The sequence below is a fragment of the Olea europaea genome, chromosome 19 (genome assembly GCF_002742605.1).
Source record: "Olea europaea var. sylvestris chromosome 19, O_europaea_v1, whole genome shotgun sequence".
Lineage (NCBI taxonomy): Eukaryota > Viridiplantae > Streptophyta > Magnoliopsida > Lamiales > Oleaceae > Olea > Olea europaea.
The window spans coordinates 5,989,457-6,010,802 of NC_036255.1; the positions used below are offsets into that span (position 1 = coordinate 5,989,457).

General features: G+C 34.9%; 1 protein-coding gene across 2 annotated transcripts; it reads left to right on the forward strand.

The window, feature by feature from the left end:
* Positions 1-592: 592 nt before the first annotated feature.
* LOC111368604 (CHD3-type chromatin-remodeling factor PICKLE-like) lies at positions 593-20,177 on the forward strand. 2 transcript variants are annotated; one of them, XM_022989949.1, is made up of 31 exons: positions 593-737; positions 937-1,086; positions 3,467-3,604; positions 3,693-3,847; positions 4,192-4,353; positions 5,247-5,494; positions 5,567-5,662; positions 5,796-5,932; positions 6,007-6,219; positions 6,305-6,412; positions 7,624-7,674; positions 7,812-7,911; positions 9,569-9,711; positions 9,817-9,914; positions 10,141-10,279; positions 10,359-10,528; positions 10,862-10,928; positions 11,012-11,134; positions 11,487-11,596; positions 11,669-11,750; positions 13,177-13,374; positions 14,660-14,810; positions 14,908-15,013; positions 15,179-15,253; positions 16,246-16,307; positions 16,419-16,495; positions 17,421-17,548; positions 18,015-18,492; positions 18,820-18,946; positions 19,268-19,341; positions 19,482-20,177. In XM_022989949.1, exons 2-31 carry the CDS (start codon positions 940-942, stop codon positions 19,923-19,925), a joined length of 4,407 nt encoding a protein of 1,468 aa, XP_022845717.1. In that variant the 5' UTR covers positions 593-737; positions 937-939; the 3' UTR covers positions 19,926-20,177. The 2 variants fall into 2 exon arrangements, with proteins under 2 accessions (XP_022845717.1, XP_022845719.1); XM_022989951.1 differs by lacking the exon at positions 593-737 and adding an exon at positions 810-824.
* Positions 20,178-21,346: the final 1,169 nt, after the last annotated feature.

The window sequence follows — 21,346 nt, forward strand, 5'->3', positions numbered from 1 at the left end:
TGAGATTCCAATTGTGCATACGATCTAACTCAATTGAATTACCAAAAAAGTCAATAAAATCTCCAAATTTTATTGCCCGTATTTGACTACCCATCAATAATACTAAATTTAGAATCTACCCTTTTATTTCCACCTTTCTCTCTTTATATTGGAAGGAAAACATCTACAGCTTCTCCCCTTGAGCTACGAGGAACCTAATGAGCTGCAAATCCTATTTGCCCTTGCGTCGTGAGCCCTTGTCTCCATAACAAAAATGAAAGTAGGAATAAAATCATTGATTAGTCTCCGTAACACTAACAATACACAGCATCCCCTAACTCCCGTACATTACATCTCAAAATACTCATAATTCACGACGAGAACAACGTTGAAACTTGCCACCAAACTATTAGAGATATTTTCAAACACCCTCCTTTGATTATTTCATTTTTCAAACACCCTCCTTCGAATTATTTTTTTTTTAGCCGTTTTGGGTAGAAATTTAATAAAATTTATTATAAAAAATTTTCTATAATATTATTTTATTAAAAAGGGTGGAAAGAATTGAGAAAAATGTATTAAAATTTCACGGCGGTTAAACCAGGGCTAACAAAAAATTATTACTTTGAACTCTCGAATCGGTAGCGGTGCGCAGGTGGTCTCAGAATTTTTCTCTTCAGTTCTGCGCTTCCTCCCGATTCTGTATTCTGTTCTGCTCCTACTCCTTCGAAAACTGAAAACTCGCGTAAATTAATGAGGTGGGTCATGTCTTTCTCTTAATGCTTAACATTTTTACCTAAAACTGAAATCCTTCGAAATTCGATTTTCCAACTCGAGGACATTCAGTTTGATGCACAAAACCATTTCCTTTCAACAATTCTCTTTTAACTCAATATAGTGTTTCGTTTTTGGTGTTTTTTGCTTGAATTTCATTTTTTTTTTAAATATCGTGTGCAGAAAATGGCAAGTTTAGTGGAGAGGCTCCGGGATCGATCGGATCGAAGAACCTTTTACAGAATAGATGAATCAGATGAGGATGCTGATTTTTTACCAAAGAAATCTGGCCCTTCCCAGGAGAAAATTGAGAGGATTGTTAGACCTGACGGGGTAATTGCATATATTTTTCCTTTTCAGCTCAGTGGCCTTTACCAATTTCGTACGTTTATTACTTTTTTCTCTCTGTGAAACTAGCTCATTAGTTGTCATTCGAGTTTTTATGAAAGCAGGCGTTCTATGTTATTCCTTCTTGATTCTGATGCTCGTGGGCTGAAACATTTCTAGTAAATTTTTAGCCCCCATTTTGCCCCCATTTTTTGAAAATGAAAATGAGTGGAATAGTTTTTTTTTGAAAATGAGTCGTCGAAAACGAAGCTTTCGATTTACGTGTAATATTATTTTATAGAATATTGTATGGTTGAAAATAGGAGAGATAAAAATGGAATGTAATGAAATTTAATGTAATAAGATTCAAACAGAGGCTTAGAATTTTGCTACACTGACAGTTTTGTTGACAGTTCATGATGTAGCAGGCTGGCCATTAATTTGAATAACACTTATTCAAATCAATGTCAAAGTATGATATCCCTGATTTTAAGGGAAAATTTTCCGCAATTTTGGGTTTTTGGATGAATCCCATTAATAAAGTGTCCAGCTAGAAAAGACAATTTTTGCTGTTTTAAGGAAAAATGATAATTTTCCATTTTAACAGTTAATACTCATTAAAAGTTTACTGTGAATTGAGTCAACACTTGCTGGATGCCCACGGCGGCACTGACGAGTAACTCCTTAGTTGTCAATGCGAGTTTTCAAAGCACGGTTCTGATTGTTGTGCCCGGACATATTTTCTAGTATTTGTGAAAGGGGAATTTTCCGCATTGTCGTTTTTTGGATGACCCACTTTAAGAAATTGTTCTGCAAGCGAAGACAATTATGCTGTTAGCCTTTAGGTTAGGGAGTTTCATTCTTTCATAGGAGCCCTATCCAGAAGGAAGTTTTCGCGCATCGATCTCACTCTTGAAACCAGGGAGACTTTCAATGGAGCCATAGCGGCACCCGAGTAGTTCCTCAAACAACCTATTTTGATTCAATTGCAGCTCTTTCTATGCCATCAATCCCATTTTGTTCAAAGCGTCCTCTTCTGGGAAGGAATTGATGCAGAGGAAAAACGATATTTTTCCATGTTTGTAAGCTAATACACGTAAGACCATTTCTGACAGTTAAGCCATCTCTTGGAGGAAGGCTGGCACTGATGGACGTGGTGGGTGAATTAATGCTAGTGTTTTTTAATGGAGGAAAGTGATCTCTTTTTCTATATGAGTGAAATTTCTAACTGAAGCACTCCAAGTGTTAACCCTGTGGATACTCTAGGCTGGCTATGATGGAGAGGCTATCGTCCATAGATTGGTGGATCAAAGATGATGAAACTTGCTTGAAGTAGCGGCACTGACAAGTAACTCCTTAGTTGTCAATGAGTGTTTTAAAAGCAGACGGTTCTGATTGTTGTGGCTGGACACATATTCTAGTAATTGTGAAAGGAAAATTTTCCGCTTTGGATTTTTTTGGATGACTTGCTTTAGGAAATTGTTTTGCGAGCAAAGACAATTATGCTGTTAGAGAAAAAACGATAGTTTTCCATGTTTGTTAGCTAATACACGTAAGACCGTTTCTGACAGTTAAGTCATCTCTTGGAGGATGGCTGGCACTGATGCACGTGGTGGGTGAATTAATGCTAGTGTTTTTTAATGGAGGAAAGTGATCTCTTTTTCTATGTTTAAAATTTCTAACTGAAGCACTCCCAAGTGTTAACCCTGTGGATGCTCTAGACTGGCTACGATGGAGAGGCAATTTCGCCCATTGATTGGTGGCTCAAAGACTATGAAACTTGCTTGAAGTACTTTGTGCTGGAAAATGATGGGCAGTTGGGTAACCCATAATCTGGAGATCAGATTTATACTTATTTTCTAAAATAAAAATAAAAAAATTCAAGTGCATATGCTTATAAAAATCCTTTCAAGGCCTTTCCTTTTTTCCCCTCTTATCACACTGCTTTAAGAATTTTACATTTTTCAAATTCGTATGGGACTTATACTCCATGCATGGGAGCTTATCTCGCTCCAGACAAGATTTGGTTTTGATGGCGGAATTGAAAGCTAACGTCCTCTTCCAAGCTTTATTTCGTACCTTCAAAACCTTAGAGTTTATGTGGAGATTCTGCAAGTGGCTTTCATGTTTCCTATCTTACTAATGAGAAAAAAGCCTCAACGGTTCAAATATTTGTATTGTATTCTAGGCATGTCTGAATGTTTGATGATGTTACTGGAAATCATTACTCAACAAATTTGGATTTATATATGTTAAAATTCGTTTACACACCTCTCTATGCATGCACGTCAACACACTGTAAATCTTTTGTTTTTCTTTTGAATTTGCCAATCTTTTGAAATGAATTGTCTGTGATATTTATAATCTTATTTCATCCTATTAATAGAAGGACGGTTCATGTCAAGCCTGTGGGAGAGATGACAATCTTTTGAGCTGTGAAACATGTTCTTATGCCTACCATCCCAAGTGTTTACTTCCACCACTGAAAGCTCCTTTTCCTAATGACTGGAGATGCCCTGAATGTGTATGCTCCTATAACTCTCCTAGGATATATCTAGATGGAAACAATGATAATGTGTTTGCTCATCTTGATTTATAATATATGTTCACAGGTTAGCCCTCTTAATGATATTGAAAAGATACTCGACTGTGAGAGGCGTCCAACAGCTGCAGAGGATGGTGATTCTTCCAAATTGGGCTCCAAGCAAGCTTTTGTGAAACAATATCTAGTGAAATGGAAGGGATTGTCCTACCTCCACTGCACATGGTAGTATATTAATTATCATTTTTCTTGGATATATTTTCTGAAGAAGTGGTTCGCTTTTTATTTGAAGGCATTTTAGTTTTACTTCTATTGCTATTTAGTTCGTTGGGAACAGCCAACTTTTTGGAATTTAATATAGATTGCATTTTCTTCAGACAAAGTCAATTTGATTTTAACGTATATATGTAGCTACAATATTGAGATGGAGGGAGTGATTGTTTCATTTTACTTGTCAGTTTAAAGTTCGTTGCTCTTATTCTTGATTCTGGTGTTGATAATTTGTAAGCTCTGTCTTTGACATCTTTAAAACTCACTCACAAGTATTGGTTTCCTTAATAATGTTGCAGGGTGCCGGAGAAGGAATTCGTTAAGGCATACAAGGCAAATCCCCGTTTAAAAACAAAAGTTAACAACTTTAATCGTCAGTTTTCCTCCATAAATAATTCTGAGGACGAACATGTCGCAATACGCCTGGAGTGGACCACTGTTGATCGAATCCTTGCTTGCAGGTATAGCTTACCTGTTTGATGACCAGATATTTTATTCCTGAGTAGATTTTGAAATTAGGGTATTCGAGGAATTTTTAACTTTGGACGATGTAACATATATTTTTCCATTTACGATCATTAAGTTGGTAATGTTGTTGGTCACTGCCAAGAATCTGAATAATTTTGAGAAGTTTAATAATTTTGAGAACTTTAGTTGTTTCTCTGAAGTTTTTATTTTGGGTTTAGGCTGACCTTCATTTAACCAAGAGGTGTAAATTCTAGTATTGAACTGGAAAATTATTTTCTTAAACATGTTCAGTGGTATATGCTTGTGGTGGCTTTTGAGATGTGTATCCCTTCCCTTTTTTTTTAATACCACCAGTGTCCTTATATCATCAATCTTTTCTTCGGAGTATTTTTCCTGGGAGATTTTGTGGCGTGATGGTTCATTGGACAGGAATAGGAAGTTTAAATGTGAAAAGAGTTATTGAGGAAATTGTAGACTCTAATGTGCAGGCAGGAGAGTTTTTCTTAATGGTAAATACTGTGTAGCTAATTAACAGGCATGGATTTAATTGAATTTTTCGTTTGATATCTTTTGATTTTAGCTGCTTAGGCATAATAGTTGTCTCGTTGCTTATAATGGAGCCGTACACTTACAAAGGACAATCATTCATTTGCCTTGTTCCCATGCATTTTAGTTTTAAAACAGCGAAAATAGGTGATATGCTTTGACTAGCACAAAGAGATTTGTGCCATGTTATGTTGGACCAACGTATCATTTTTCATTTTCTTTCTCCATTTTAGCAGCTCCTTGATAATCATTTATCTTCTTGGTTCATAAATCTGCTTTTAAACTGTTTTTGTATTAATTTTGATCTACTGGCAAGTGTTAATATTGTGGTGCTTGACAGGGGAGTGGAAGAGGAAAAAGAATATCTTGTGAAGTGGAAGGAGCTTCCATATGATGAATGCTACTGGGAGTTGGAGTTAGACATTGCATCCTTTGAGAAAGAGATTGAAAGATTTAACAAACTTCAGTCTCGATCTCATAAAATAGCTAATGCAAAGCAGAAGAGCAGCCTCAATGATGCCACAGAGTCAAAGAAGAAACTGAAAGAGTTTCAACAATACGACCGCAGCCCTGAATTTCTTTCTGGAGGTACGCATGCTTTTTATTAATGTGGATATTTATTTAGTTAGTATAAAAGATCTTAATTTGGTTTGAATGAAGGTTCATTGCATCCGTATCAGCTTGAAGGGTTGAACTTCCTACGTTTTGCTTGGTCCAAACAAACTCACGTTATACTTGCTGATGAGATGGGACTTGGTAGGCTATCTAGTACCTTCTACAATCTTTTTCTTTCTTCCTCCTTCCTCCCATCCCTTAGTCTCACTATGAGGCCAAGTTTTTGTATCTTGATATAATTTTAGTCTTTGAAGATAAATGTTTGTGATTGCAGGCAAAACAATTCAAAGTATTGCCTTTTTGGCATCCCTGTTTGAGGAAATTACCTCTCCTCATCTTGTAGTTGCTCCACTTTCAACTTTGAGGAACTGGGAACGTGAATTTTCCATTTGGGCTCCTCAAATGAATGTTGTAAGTATGTAGGACGGTTAAGATAATTTAAACATTAGCTCATAAGTGTACTCAGCAAGGGTTAAATGCTGCAGGTGATGTATGTTGGCTCTGCCCAAGCTCGTGGTATGATCAGGGAATATGAATTCTACTATCCTAAAAATCAGAAAAAGAGTAAGAAGAAGAAATCCAGTCAAGCTGTTAATGACAGCAAACAAGATAGAATAAAATTTGATGTCCTCCTGACATCATATGAAATGATTAATATGGATTCGGCATCACTGAAACCTATCAAGTGGGAGTGCATGGTAACAATCTAAATCCCTCGGTTTTTTTTTTTTTAATATGTGCATTGTATGCCTCCTGTGAAGTTATGCTGACGTCTATATATAGATAGTTGATGAAGGCCATCGTCTTAAGAACAAGGATTCGAAGTTGTTTTCTTCGTTGAAGCAGTACTCTACCAGACACCGTGTACTCTTGACTGGAACTCCACTTCAGGTTTGTTGAAATCTGTGCAAGGCCTCAGTTTTCTATTGTTTTCCATTTACATTGCAATTAATTGGAATGTCGTTAAGACTTAAACAGAGGCACTATTGATTCAGGATTAATAAATATTTCGGTTTTCTAGATGTAAAGGGTTTTGAAGTGGTTTGATCTAAAGTTCTAGCCTAAAGTTCATAAGGCTGGGTACCCTTTTGAACCGCAAAAGTTCTTATATACCAACTTAGAGCATCTTCAAGAGCCTATTTAGAAGTGAAATGTTTTAAATAGTGAACCTTTAAAATTATGCTCCAAGGAACTCTTTAAATTAACATTTTAAAATAGAGAGTGGGTTTTCTATAATTAAATATATTCAAGATATTTCAATTTTTAATGCTCCATTTATTAACCCGAATATACAAAGAAAATGGAGGGAAATAATATAATAATGTGGAGGGAAGTTGGTGAAAATAAAAGATAGGGAAAAATAATAAATATATATTGGGAGTAGTAAAATTAAGTGTTAAAACATAAAGGGCTATTGGAGTATTTATATTTTTTTACTCTCTAAATTTATAATTGCTATCTAATTTATAAATATGCTCTATAAAAATAGAGTCTCTTGGAGATGCTCTTAGCTACTTAGAATGGTATTCATCAATCTTAATGGGGTACAACATTGTGATAGAAGTTAAGTACATGAGAGTTAGGCAGTCTTTCTCGCTACCTATAGTATTCCTTGTTCATGAAATTGAATTTCATTACTGGAAGCTTGTTAATTAAAACCTCCAACAGAGCTCAAATCAACAAGACAAAGTGGTTTGATTATTTGTACTTATTCTTCTTAATTCGGTAGAATCAGCAATTGTCTGATACAAGTGACAAGTCGACTGTAAAGCTTCCTTCAATGTTTCTTTTCAGTAACAAACTTATTCAGATCCCTTTTTTTCATTACGATGAGTTAAATCCTTGATGCACTGCTCTTTTCATTACCTGTCCAACTTTACTACTGTAGCACATTGTTTGCAAGTATCATATAGCTAGCAAAAGTTGATGATCAATGATGATGTTAGTTTTATTTCTCTCCTAGAGGACTTTCCCATCCATGTTATTTTGGTATAACCTTTCATGGAAGTTCCTTTTAGTGCACGCAGCCGACTACATATACTAATTTGTTACCTTCAGTTTTGTTCTGTACTGATGAACGACTACTTTTTTATTCATTCCAGAACAATCTGGATGAACTTTTCATGCTTATGCATTTCCTTGATGCTGGAAAGGTCAGTCCTTTGCAACCGTTCATATGCTACTATATGTAAAATGTCTTTGAAATAAAACAAGTATGAGCTGGCTGCCAATTTTGGCAATATATTCAGGTGATGACGGTCCTTAGTTTTTTTTTATATATCCTCTGCAGTTTTCTAGTTTAGAGGAATTCCAGGAGGAGTTCAAGGATATCAATCAAGAGGAGCAGATATCCAGACTTCATAAAATGTTGGCGCCTCATCTCCTTAGAAGTATGAATTTGAAATCGTGCTTTAGACTGGGCAGTTCAAATTTTTTGAGTGGTGACATTTTATCCTTTGAAATTTGGATTTTAGTTATCACTTTAGTTGGTGAGCATGAGTCATGCAGCATTTACACTATGCTGTACTTTAAGAGAATAATATTTTAATTAGGTAGAGAGCCATTTCACACCAAAGTTTTATGATTGGAAATTGAAAGAAGGCTAATTTATGCATCATAGCATTTGTAAATTTTGTGGTTGATCACACTCCATTCAAGTTCTGCTCTATTTGAATTCCAGTCCGGATATGATAATCAAGCTAAAACCTTTAAAAGCACAGCTTTTGTGCTGGAAGAGTGTAATGATCATTTAATTTCTCATCCTGATTGTAACTCACAGTCTATCAAGCCTACCTACTCATTGACCTCATCTCCCTGCCCAAGATCCTGTCCGCTTGCAGTTAATTCTCTTCTGTCGATGCTCTTCGCTCCTTGATCTATGTCCCCACATTTCCTATGCATATGCCCCATCTGCACTAGCAATTAATTCATTTCTCTCATTCCAAAACATCCTGCCTTTCTTCAGCTTACTGCTCTATGCAATCTCTCTAGTATGATTTATTCCGTAGGTTAGGTTGCAGCCACGAAGCTAGTTGCTCTTAGACAATTGCAAATGGGACTGTTATATTGCCTACTTCTACCTTGAATATATTAGCTGCTGGAGCTGGATCTACTGTTAGATTGTCCTTGTCTACTGAGACTCTTGATGAACTGTAGACATCTAAGCTTAAGTTAGACATCCTAAGCTTATGCTATTTTTCACGGCTTAAAAAGGCTAAATTGAGACTAGACTCAATTTGAGGCACTCGAAAATCGCTTGGGCGTGCGAACATTTATTGCGTTTAATGTGGCTTAAGCATGTATTCATTAAGGCATAAGCCTCAATGCGCATGCCTCAAACAATCAGAGGCGTGCGCAGCTCTTTAATCACCTGGGCCCCACTTTTCATTTAAACCTAACAAGTTTCATTGTGCAGCTATGGAAATCCACCAATTTCTTTAATAATTGATTAATTAGCTATAAATAAGTTTTTGAACTTTGGAATTCAACCGAATATTAAAGCATATCTTATTTCTTTGATTGTTTAGTAATCAACCGTAAATAAAATTAAATTATAAGTCCAATCACTAACCAAAACACAAAACAGTACGTGTATTTAGAACCCGCGACGGCGCAGCACACTTGCGATGGCGACATCACACCAGCGACATTGATTTATTTTTGTATTTCATTTGAGTTGCGAGTTTCGACTTTATTGATTTATTGTGTTTATTTGCATTAATACCTTTAACTTGTTCTATTATTTTGGAAACTTTAAAGTTTGTTTATGGTTTATTACATGCTTATTTTTATATATGTTTTTTGACTTTCTTTTTTGGTTCATGGTGAGGCTTACTCGTTGAGACACAAAGAAAAAACGCTTCATTATCGATTTTGCCATTTTGAAAACTCTTATAGGCTGAAGGCAAGATTTAAATTATACTTATATGGCCCTCTAACAGTTTAAGTTTTTAGATCAAGTGGTTCAACATTATTCTTCTATATTAGTTACTTTGAATGTGCATAAAGAGTATGGTTGCAGACTGAATTTTTCCCTTTGAATTGCAGGATTGAAGAAGGACGTCATGAAAGAACTACCTCCTAAGAAGGAACTTATCCTGCGTGTTGAATTAAGTAGCAAACAGAAAGAATATTACAAAGCAATTTTGACTCGAAACTATCAGATACTGACTCGCAAAGGTGGTGCCCAGGTGAGTCACCAATAATTGGCATGTAATTTCCTTTTATGTAATTATACAACTGTGTCACCTTACCATGTAGAAACATGTAACATGGTCTATTTTCTTGATTCCTAGATTTCTCTCATAAATGTGGTCATGGAATTGCGCAAGCTCTGTTGTCACCCCTTTATGCTGGAAGGTGTAGAGCCCGAAGATGCAAATGAGTTTAACAAGTAATGTTATGCATTTGACTTCGAACTTCTGTTCTTTCATATCCATGAACTAAAAGTTGTAAGATGTCTATTTAAACTATGAACTTTTCTGGTAATTACTAGGATGATTGGTAAAGTAATGTGTAGAACCTTGAGTTTTATTCTGATAAAGCTGATATTAATATGGGCATTTTTGCCTTCTGTGTCACTATAATAATCCAAGTATTCTTGATCATTTGCTTGACAGACAACTGTTGGACTCCTCGGGAAAATTGCAACTCTTAGATAAGATGATGGTCAAACTTAAAGAGCAAGGCCATAGAGTTCTGATATATTCACAATTTCAGCATATGTTGGACTTATTAGAAGACTACTGTAACCATAAGGTACAGACTAATGTATTTGCTTTATGAGTAAAGGATATCAAAAAATTTTAGCTGATGTTCTGTTTGTTATATTTGTCAGAAATGGCAATATGAGAGGATTGATGGAAAAGTTGGTGGATCAGAAAGACAAATTCGAATAGATAGGTTTAATGCAAAGAATTCATCCAGATTCTGTTTTCTGCTGTCAACTAGAGCTGGGGGTTTAGGAATAAACCTTGCCACTGCTGACACCGTAATTATATATGACAGGTAAAAAATGTATAATTTAGGATTTAGGCCTTCTTGTTTTCTTATCAGTAATTCGTGAGTTCTTTTTTCATTCTTGAGAAAAAAAGGGTACAAATGCAGAAATTTCTGAGTTTTTCCTTAGGATTTTTCCAAGCAGAATATCTGTGTGAAAATATTTGCAAACTCTTAAAAACAGTTGTGGAATCGTCAATTGTGACAACCAAAATAGTGCTTTTGAATAATGTTCAACGCACGCCTCAATTAAGTTAATTTGTCGATTAATATTCTCTGATGCCTGCGTGGGTATGTGTGTTGTTTGTCATCTTATCTGTCCAATTACCATTTTTTCTGCAGTGATTGGAATCCCCACGCTGATTTACAGGCTATGGCCAGAGCTCATCGACTTGGGCAGACGAATAAGGTTAAACGCCCCTCAATAATTGGAGAGAAGACTCTTCGAGTTGGATGCTTGGTTAGTGTGGTCTTATTCCTTTTTTCATGCAGGTAATGATTTTCAGACTTGTAACACGAGGAACCATTGAAGAAAGGATGATGCAGATGACCAAGAAGAAAATGGTTTTGGAACACCTCGTTGTTGGGAGGCTCAAGGCACAAAACATTAATCAGGTATATATATGTTTTTTTATTCTTCTATCCATGGAAAATTATGGTAGAAGAAAACATTTCTTTGGAACAATTATCTCTTAATCCTGACTTCTAATAATCTGTGCCTAATTGCTTTACTCGTCATGTCTGGCAATATCTTGTTCTCTCTAAAGGAATCACATCGATTATTTGTGTCCATAAGCGAATGTTCTGGGTTTTAGCCATAGATTTTTTAGTGCGGAGTACCCCATTTTGTCTTTTGATGTGATTCAAAACAAAATTTTTGTAAGTCCCTTTCTGTTGTGCATGAAGTAAATATTACCTGATCACTAATAGTTTACTTTATTGCTGAAATGTTCTGATATTAATGCAGGAAGAACTGGATGACATCATAAGGTATGGTTCGAAGGAGTTATTTGCTGATGATAATGATGAGTCAGGAAAATCCCGACAAATTCACTATGATGATACTGCAATTGACAGGTAACTTATTTTCCTTCTCTGATATCCAATTTGATTGTATTCAAATATTTCTTTACTAGATTTTCATGTTAGATTACTTGACCGAGAACAAGTTGGAGATGAGGAGGCTACATTGGACGATGAAGAAGAGGATGGATTTTTGAAAGCCTTCAAGGTTTATAATTTTCTAGTCATCATGCGTAATTTAGAGAGCTGAAGTTCTCTGCGTTTTATTTTCTTATTGATGGGAGTTAATTTACTAACCAAATAAAGTAGTTGTCTTTCTTTTCTTGTCCTTGTATATGTACGTGAAAATTCATCTTCCATTTTCGTTTCCCATTCACTTTACCGACTAGATAACTGGTTATGGTTTGATTCTAGATTTCGTAATCGTGCTAAATTTTTCTTTAGGTATCCTGTTATACAGATGGCATTTCAAGATCTCCTCTAAGAGTTCTATGGCCAATTTCAGAAATAACCGGAGGATATCAGATAAAAAATAATGGATACAATATATGATATTTCAGTATACTTCCCATTGAGAAAAAAATTTCCTTCATTTAATAATTGCATCTAAGGACTAGATTTCATGCTCATATTCAAATCTCAATACACACGTACTTGCATGCAAAAAAATAAAAAATTAGTTGTATATGGTTAAGAGTTAAAAATTAGTTGTATTTTCTTAGAGTTTAAATTACTTGAAATTAAACTACGTGGTTCAGATATGTTTGATTTTTTATTAAATTATATAAAAACATTTATAGCAGAAAATTAGAAATATGAGCAAATAATCATAGATTATATGGATCGATTGGCATAAATGAAGAAATATTTCCATTATCTAAGATCTTACTCTCATCACTGACATCACCTTCTAACTAGCCCCTGCATTATGCTTATTATTCTACTTTAACAACTGAAGATTAGATATAGTGTTTTATTCTTAAATTCTGTAATTTTGGGACATCTTGTCCTCTGATTACATACCAATTTTTTTTCACTAATGATTCTTTTTTCATTAAAACAATCCTGTGAGCGCCCTAACAACTGTAGGTCATTGCCTTCTAGCCACTGTTTTGACCTTTGGTTCTTGTATGTAATGGTCAAGGTGGCCTAGTTATGCCACTTTCTGGATCTTGTCCTGATATAGTCTAATCAATATACAATCAACTTCTGTCTGTCACACTAGTAGTAGCCGACCATTATGAATCCCATCTACAGAAATGCAGTCAGTTCTTCATTACATCCATTTGGATTTTTTAACACCCCATAAATGCTTGACTGTAAGGTATCAATTTCCATTTAAAGAATAAAAAACCAAATAAATGCAATGAAGGACATTCTTTAGACAAGGGACACTCTTTAATATGAGTGGGTTTTGTTCCTGTAATTTCTTAAGCTCTCAAATCTATGACGCATACCTAGCCAAATGTTGATAGGGTATTATGTGATATGGCTGCAGTGAGCTGTGCCTACACCAAGTCCATTTTCATTATTGACCCATGGATCTTTTAATTATTTTAAGTTGTTTTGCGTTTGTGTTTGATATGGGATCCTAATTTTTCTGGAAAGAAGCTCAGCTGAAGTGAATTTCTCAGGTAGCAAATTTTGAGTATGTCGATGAAGCTGAAGTGGCAGCAGAAGAGGAAGCATCCATTGCACCAACGGAAAGTAAAGTCTCAACAAACAGTTCTGAGAGAGCAAGCTACTGGGAGGAATTGTTACGAGACAAATATGAAGTGCAGAAAGTTGAGGAATTTAATGCTATGGGCAAGGGAAAGAGAAGCCGTAAACAGGTATTTTTTCCTTGAGATCTTTATTATTGGTTACTTGAATTCCTTATCTTGATGGGACATTTAATTTGAAGGTTGAAGGAGCTTCTTTTCTAATATGCCTTTTCTTGGAGAGCTTTATTATTGTCATAATTACAGGGATAATATTATTCTTAAATAGAAATCTCTGGTTCATGTATTGTCTTTTACCCCTTCAAATTGATCATATAGAGCTTTTGGAGTGAAAGGTGACTTCACAAATTCAGAAAGGCTGCCAATTTGAATTTCTTGTTAAGATTAAATTATAAACAGTAGTAAGTTGAGGATCTGCGTGGTATATGGTCATTTGAAGACTCCACCAATCTTGAGGACTTAACTAGAGCTCATAGATTTTTATAGACTGGAAAAATTAGGATTAAATATTTCTTTAGATTCTGAACTGTTAGTACTACGATTGCTAGCTTTTAAGCCACAAGAGGTTTGTAGGAAAATAATTATCAATTTAAAAATGACCTGTGGCGAAGGAGAAGAGGATCAAGGGTGAGGAAGAAGATAGGAAATTTACCTGGTGTGGATGAAGAGCTCTCAGTTCCTGACAAAAAAGGATTGCGGTTAACGAAAGAGATTGTAGATCTTTGCGTAGGGTTATAGTTCCTCAATTATGGAGTTGAGAAAGACAGGGGATACTTTGATTCTTTGATCTTGTGAAATATACTTTACAAGGGAGGACTTTCGGCTCCATACGAAGACTGAATAACGCTACTTGATCAAACTAAACTGTAGACCAAGGTTCTGGTCAGTACACAAAATGCTTACTTCAAAGATTAAATCAGAATTGATCTCAAGGAAAAGAAAGGCTTCATTTTGGGAATTCTTTCAACCCCACTTGGACACATGCCAGACCAATTTTTTCTCTAGCTACCTTGAAATTTTCTGCTCAGAATGAAAATTCCATCCTACCCTCTTTGTGAGCAAGCTTGCATGTTTTGCTGTAGTCTTTAAAGAAGGCTTTTATTCGTGGAAATTGAACTTGATGGGTTGATTAAATTCTTCTTTTGGTGCACTTGAGCAACTTATCAAGTTCCAGTGTCACTTTTCCTCGATCCTGATTATTATTCCAAGTATTGAGTTTCTCGGTGCAATAGTTATATTTTCTGTGTTCCATGAGAACTTTGGTGCGTTGTGAAAAATGAGAAATACTTGAAAACAGAACCCAACATAAATTTCCAGATTAGGTGTTCTGTCATGGGCATTTGCTCTCTCCACTGTTCATCTATTTATTTCATATCAATGTACATGCTATATACAGATGGTATCTGTTGAAGAAGATGACCTTGCTGGTATGGAAGATGCAAGTTCTGATGCGGAAGATGATAACTATGAAGCTGAGTTGACTGATGGCGAGACAGCTTCAATTGGAACTGCAGCTGTGAGAAAACCTTACAGAAAGAGATTCCGTGGTATGGTGCAACAGACTGTTAGATATTTTGTGGATTAATTAGCTTAATTTCATAGTGACATCTAACTATTGTCTCATTTTCTTATTTTTTTTATCAGCGGACACTTGTGAACCACTTCCTTTGATGGAAGGTGAAGGGAAATCCTTCAGAGTACTTGGGTTTAATCAAAATCAAAGGGCTACATTTGTCCAAAATATGATGAGGTTGCATTTCTTGTTATTTTCTTTACATTATGTGTCTATCTTCTCTGTTTCATTTATCCTTATCTGTTCCCCTCCCTCTCTCTAACACACACACACACCCCTATCATATATGCACGGACGTACGTACTATGTTAATAAATCTAAAAGAACTCAATTGTTTTACAGGTTTGGGGTTGGGGAATATGACTGGGCAGAGTTCGTACCGCGTCTAAAGCAGAAGAGTCACGAAGAGATCAGAGAGTATGTGGTCTTATTCCTCTATACCACGCTACGTTCCACTTCTATGCCAAACAATTGGCAGGGGAATTTGATGCAGCACAGTATATAAGAAGAGGATGATATACCGTGCTGCATCATAATGTCTCTGTTAGAGTATTTAAACTGGCATAGGCATCGTGGGCTCATATTATTTTTTTGACATAGCTCACATGCTTTAGCAGCAGCTAGCTACTGCATTTGTTTGTTCTTTATTAAGTGAAGGGTCCAATACATCATACATCTCTGATATGCTGTGTTATTCTATATGCTCGTTCGCGTACAAGTATTTATGTGCACAACCAAAATTGGGTGTCTGATTACTCTAGATCCGTTATCCAACAAACTTGATGTGGCTAATGGCTTCTTAAAATATACACTCTGTTAGTCTAGTTGGTATATTCTTCTTTTTGTTAATTCTTTTTATACACTATCTACTAATAGCAGACCTCTCCTGAGATCTGAAAGAGTAGACAGAGAAATTGTAAAGCAATTGAGGAGCCTTTTGTTCTGTTTTGAGATTGGCTAGCACATTAAATTGATTTCATGGTCAACCAAAAAATATAGGTAAACTAATTTTGCATTATTTTTTTCTTATTTTGCAGCAAGTTCCATCTTCTATTTTCATCTTGAATCTAATATAAATAAAAAAGAATCTAATCTACACTGTTTCTGGACTTGTCATGTGATAGCATGCCAAAGGAAGTCCTTAAATGATCCATGCATATCTTCTTAAACCTTGAAATTGGGTCTTCAGCATAATGCACATCCTACATCTGTATACTTGAGCTCGTTTGGATTAGTGACCTTGTAGAGCAGATTTGAAGAGACAAGCATGTCTAACATCAACTTTTTGTTCTTACTAAAATTCTTGAATTATCCCTGCCAATTGTTTCTTGTGTGTAGCTGAAAATACATACGGTTTACATCAACAGTTAAACAGTACTTTGTGCTGAACAATAAAATTATTTTTTTAGTTATGGGAGGCTTTTCTTGTCACACATAGCTGAAGACATAACTGACTCACCAACATTCTCAGGTTATTATTACTTCTAATTCTCAAATTTACCCTGTTAATTTGTATTCTGATTTTTTATGTATCTTCTTGGTCAAAGCAAGGTTAATATTTGAATAGTTTCTCTGGTGGCAGATGGTGTTCCCAAAGAGGGACTGAGAATACAGGATGTACTTGTTAGGATAGCAATCTTAATGCTTATCAGGGACAAAGTAAGCTCTATGTCTTAAGAGTAAATCACAATTATATGTTTCATTATTGCAATAGAATTTTGAAGGTTTTGTGCTTTGTGATGTCTCTGGAATCATGGTTACTTATTAAGTCTCTACGGTAAATCACAATCTTTTGTTTTGTTATGCTAATGAAGTTTCCTAGGTTTGGTGCTTTGTCATTATTCTGGAATCTCCTGATTTCTTTTGTCTTGCTATCTCTGAAGGTGAAATTGATGCATCTTTTTTGTTGTTAATGCATGCTACTAGGTTGGAGGCATGCCTTGCCTATTTTATTCTTCAAATAACAATCTTTTCAGTGTCATCATCATCATTTGTAGCTAGACTTTATGTTTAAACATGAGACTGGCTGAAATTTGTACTTCTCTGGATGCAATGGGAAAAGATTCTAAAAACCGTGCATCAATATGGCTTCTGGGAAAGGAAAAGAAGTTAATGAAGTGTTGAAGCAAAACCATTTACAAAATCTGTATCACCACCATTTTAAGATGCAAAACTATCAAGGAATTTGTATTTTCATATTATGTTCATAAATATGTTCTCCATTCCTATCTCCATTATGTCTGAATGTGGCTTGTCCAGATGTCCTGCTATACTTTCTTCTAGAATAAAATTTCGAAGGATTCTACGCCCTTGCATGATAATTACTCCTGCTATTAATCTGCAACTTTTAAACATCGGAACCATTAGTTTACTATATGAAAAAGTGCTGTATTTGGAAGTGTATATACATGTTCCTGTTTATGCAAAGTTTTATCGATATCTTGGCAGTCAAGAGAGTTGATGTTTTTTAATGTTTTGTAATAGAGAGAATAATGTGTAACTTAGTATTAACATCTCATCTTAATTTGTTTCATTTCGATGATGTTATGTTCAATTTTGAAATACCAGCTTGGCATGTTGACAGGTGAAGTCTTCACAAGAGGGAGGTTCGGCCCTTTTTGCAGATGACCTTGTATCTCGTTTCCCTGGAATAAAAATTGGAAAACTTTGGAAGGAGGAGCATGACCAGATTCTACTTAGAGCAGTATTGAAGTATGTTTTTTCCCCCTTCCAGTTAAATTAAAATTTTGCCTGTTTTCATAGCGCAGTTCTGGCTACTAAATTTTCATAATGACAAGATTAATGTTTATGACAAAATATTATAGATAGATAATCCAGTAATGTTTACAAAAGGAGTTCAAGAAATGATGTTTACATATTAATAGACATTAAAAAAAGGATTTGAAGAATTGAAATTGTCCAGAGTAAGAAAAAGTACCCTAGAGATACAATTTGTTACTACATCGATTGTTAGGTCCTATTGAATAAAAATAATGATGAATACTTAATATTACCTATTTACCAAGGATTTATTTCGATCGTCCTTCTGATAATATTTATGTGTTGACCTTCAAACCAGGTAGTTGAAATGAAATTTGATCGAACAAGTCACTCTATAAATTTTCTCAGGTTCTATTTGCATAATTATAATATTACTTTTATTTTGTTGGACATCAAGACATGGTTATGGAAGATGGCAAGCAATTGTCGATGACAAGGAATTGAGAATCCAGGAAGTGATTTGTCAAGTACTGAATCTTCCCTTCATAAACTTACCTGCCCCTGGGGATCTTCAATCCCAAATTTATGCCTCAGGAGCTCCACAAATGCAATCTTCTTCAGTGACTCCTCAAACGCAGTCAGGAGTTTCTCAAGCACAAGATCCTTCTCCAGATATCTTTCAAGCTCAAAATGGTATGAACAAGGCTGAAACTGGAACATCTGGAAATCAGGTGAAAGGAACCAATGTTGAGAACGACCGGGGGCCAGATGTTGCACAGGGAATAACTAATTCTGCAACCCAATCACAATCCGTCCAAGATCATTCTGTACTTTACAGTTTCAGAGAGATGCAGAGAAGACAGGTTGAGTTTATTAAGAAAAGGGTGCTGCTTTTGGAGAAAGTACTTAATGCAGAATACCAGAAAGAATATTTTGTAAGTTCTTTCACTAGTTAATAGGATAGATGAAAAACTTGCCTGTTGTTTAAAATTTACTCAGAAGTGATTTTTTTTTCCCATCATCGGCAGATAACAGTACATGAGATTAGCTCTCTCTATAACCTCTAATACAAAGGGTGCGACAAAGGTTTTTCACTTAGTAATTAAGTCGCTTTCTATGTACATCTCAGTGCTTGAAATGTTGATTAGTTAGGCAGAAGTTTGTTGAAATTTTAGCTGTATCTAATTAATTATGATTTTAATCATTTTGAAGTGACAAATCATTATTACTTATTCTGTTATCTAAATGAATATACTCTTCAGGGTGATGGAATACCAAACGAGATGCCAAATGATGAGACTGGACGCAATGTTACACATGCAACAAATCCTGGTTTTGTGGAATCAGATGACCAAATGATTGACCATTTGCCTCGAGCTGAAATTATTTGTAAGTGTAGCCATATATTCTTTAAGTTTGTCCCTAGAATATCAGTAATTCAGCGAAGATCGATTGGTATTACTTGGGAAAGGACATGATGAATTTATTCCTAATTTTGTGTTTGCATGGTGTACTGAGGAAGAATGGGGTCATGGTGAATTTTAAAGAATAAATTATCTTTGACATTGTATATGGTTATATGACACATGGTGGCTCGTTCTCATGACTTCTTATGTATATAGGGCTCACTGCTCAGGCGGGTTATGCAAATTTCTGATTTGCAATTAGACAGTACAGGCTATGATGTGTAATTATTTTTTCCTAATGCAGTTCCTGAGGAAGTGTCGAATGTTACTTGTGACAGCAAATCAGACCGCTTGGGTATGGTTCGGCTCTACAATGAGGTAAAATTTATATATTCTAATCTTATTGATGGGTGTATGCATCATATTCGCATGTTTCTTAAAAAAATTTATCCAACAAAATCACCATATGCTACCCACTGATGTGTTTAGATACTGTTGTGCTTTTCATTTGCTTGCAGATGTGCAAATTACTTACAGAAAATGCCCAAGATTCAGTTGCAGCTCATATAGCTAACAATCCGGCTAGCTTGAATTTGAGAAGAAATCTTGCTCCACTGGAAGCGTTTAATCAAGAGATAAACCATATACTTTCACCAGCATCCAGAGGAGATGAGAAGGCGAATGTTGAAAAACCAAGTTCCTCGTGTATTCCCCGAGCAGATGATTTTGTTCATGGAGTCGCGGCAGATACTGGGATGAAGTTATCAGCTATGGATATAGACCTTCCAACACAGGGTAATCTGACAGAATTGGCTTGTGATGTTCATAATGCAGAACCATCTACGGCTGAGATTGAATGTCCTTTGGATTTATCAAGTGGAATTGCAGATGTAGAAATGGAGGCAAAGGACGACGATAATTGTAATCTTAAGATCAATGTTGGGATCGATGGAAGCACATAGAAAGTCAAATTGTTTTGGATGATTCAATCATATACAGAATTGCTGAGATACATCCTAAGCATGGAGAATGAAGGGTAATAGAACAATATAGTAATTAATAATTACTGCAACTTAGAGATTATAGAAGAGTGTAGATGACTTGGCAGATTCCTGGTTATTTAGTGTGTGAATTGCATTGTTAAATTAAAAACTGGCTCTTTTTCCCCCCGAAAAAAATGTTATTAATTGTTTTGTTTCCCAGTTTCTTCGGTTCGATTCTGACCCTAAATCATTTGTCTAATTGTCTTGTCCTTGTCAAAGTTTGGACATGTTTTTGAAACTATGATGCTTGCTTGAAGATGAGAAGGAAAAGATGAATATTTGAAATTATCTTTTAATTTAGATACGCGGAATGATCATATCTTAAAATTATGCAATGTATTGTCAACTTGGATGATGGTAGGGTTGGACAAAATTTTTGAACCCTAACTTGAATCGAATCGAGAATCGATGGATTTGATTCGGTTCTCAATTCTATACCAAGAATTGGAAAACTAAATTTCTATAAATTTTTTTTAATAATTTATTTTATCTTATCTTAAATGAGTCAAATTATTTTTTTTTTTTCAAAATAACTTTGCTAATTATTTAATTTAATTCAAACTCAAAATATGATTTTTACTATTTCTAATTTTTAGTTGAAGTTCAACTTAATTAAATTTACTTGAGTTTTACTCAAATTTATTATTTCATCGTAGTGTTGTTTTTAAAGTAATGGAGAAATCGAATTTGAAGCTTGGTTATGCCACTCTTCATTATTATAAGTTTGCTTCTACCTCTTTTTGTGATTTTAAAAATTAAATTTATGAAAAAATCAATAAAGATAGACGCAAAAGATACTTAAAATTTGAGTATGTTATTTTGTAAGAAGTAAGATTGTATATATTATTAATTGAATTAATGTAGCGTCGTTGTAAAAATTTAAAAAAAAATTATTGTATAAAATCTGAAAATCGAATGGAATCAAACTGAAAATAAAGGAACTGAAGTTGAACAATTCCATAATCAAATTTGAACTAGACGGTTTCACTTACTAAATTTTCGAAAATTCAGGTTCGATTTGATTCTCTTTAGAATTGAATAGAACCGTACAATGTCCAGCTCTAGATGATGGTGATCTTTTTCTCATTTTTATTCGTAATTGTTTTATTTTTGGAAAATGACAAGTTTAAAAGGTTATGAAAAGGGCGACCAATGACTTTAATTCTTAAAAGTCCTGACTAGAAAATGAAAAAGCCAAAAACTAGGAGCGCTAGGTATGTTAGGAACGTGTTCAGATTTGTTACTACTAAAATTTTGATACTTCACATAATTTTAGAGTGCTAAAATTTTAATTTTTCTATTTTTTATGTGATGATGAGAGCTAAACCAAGAGCACATTT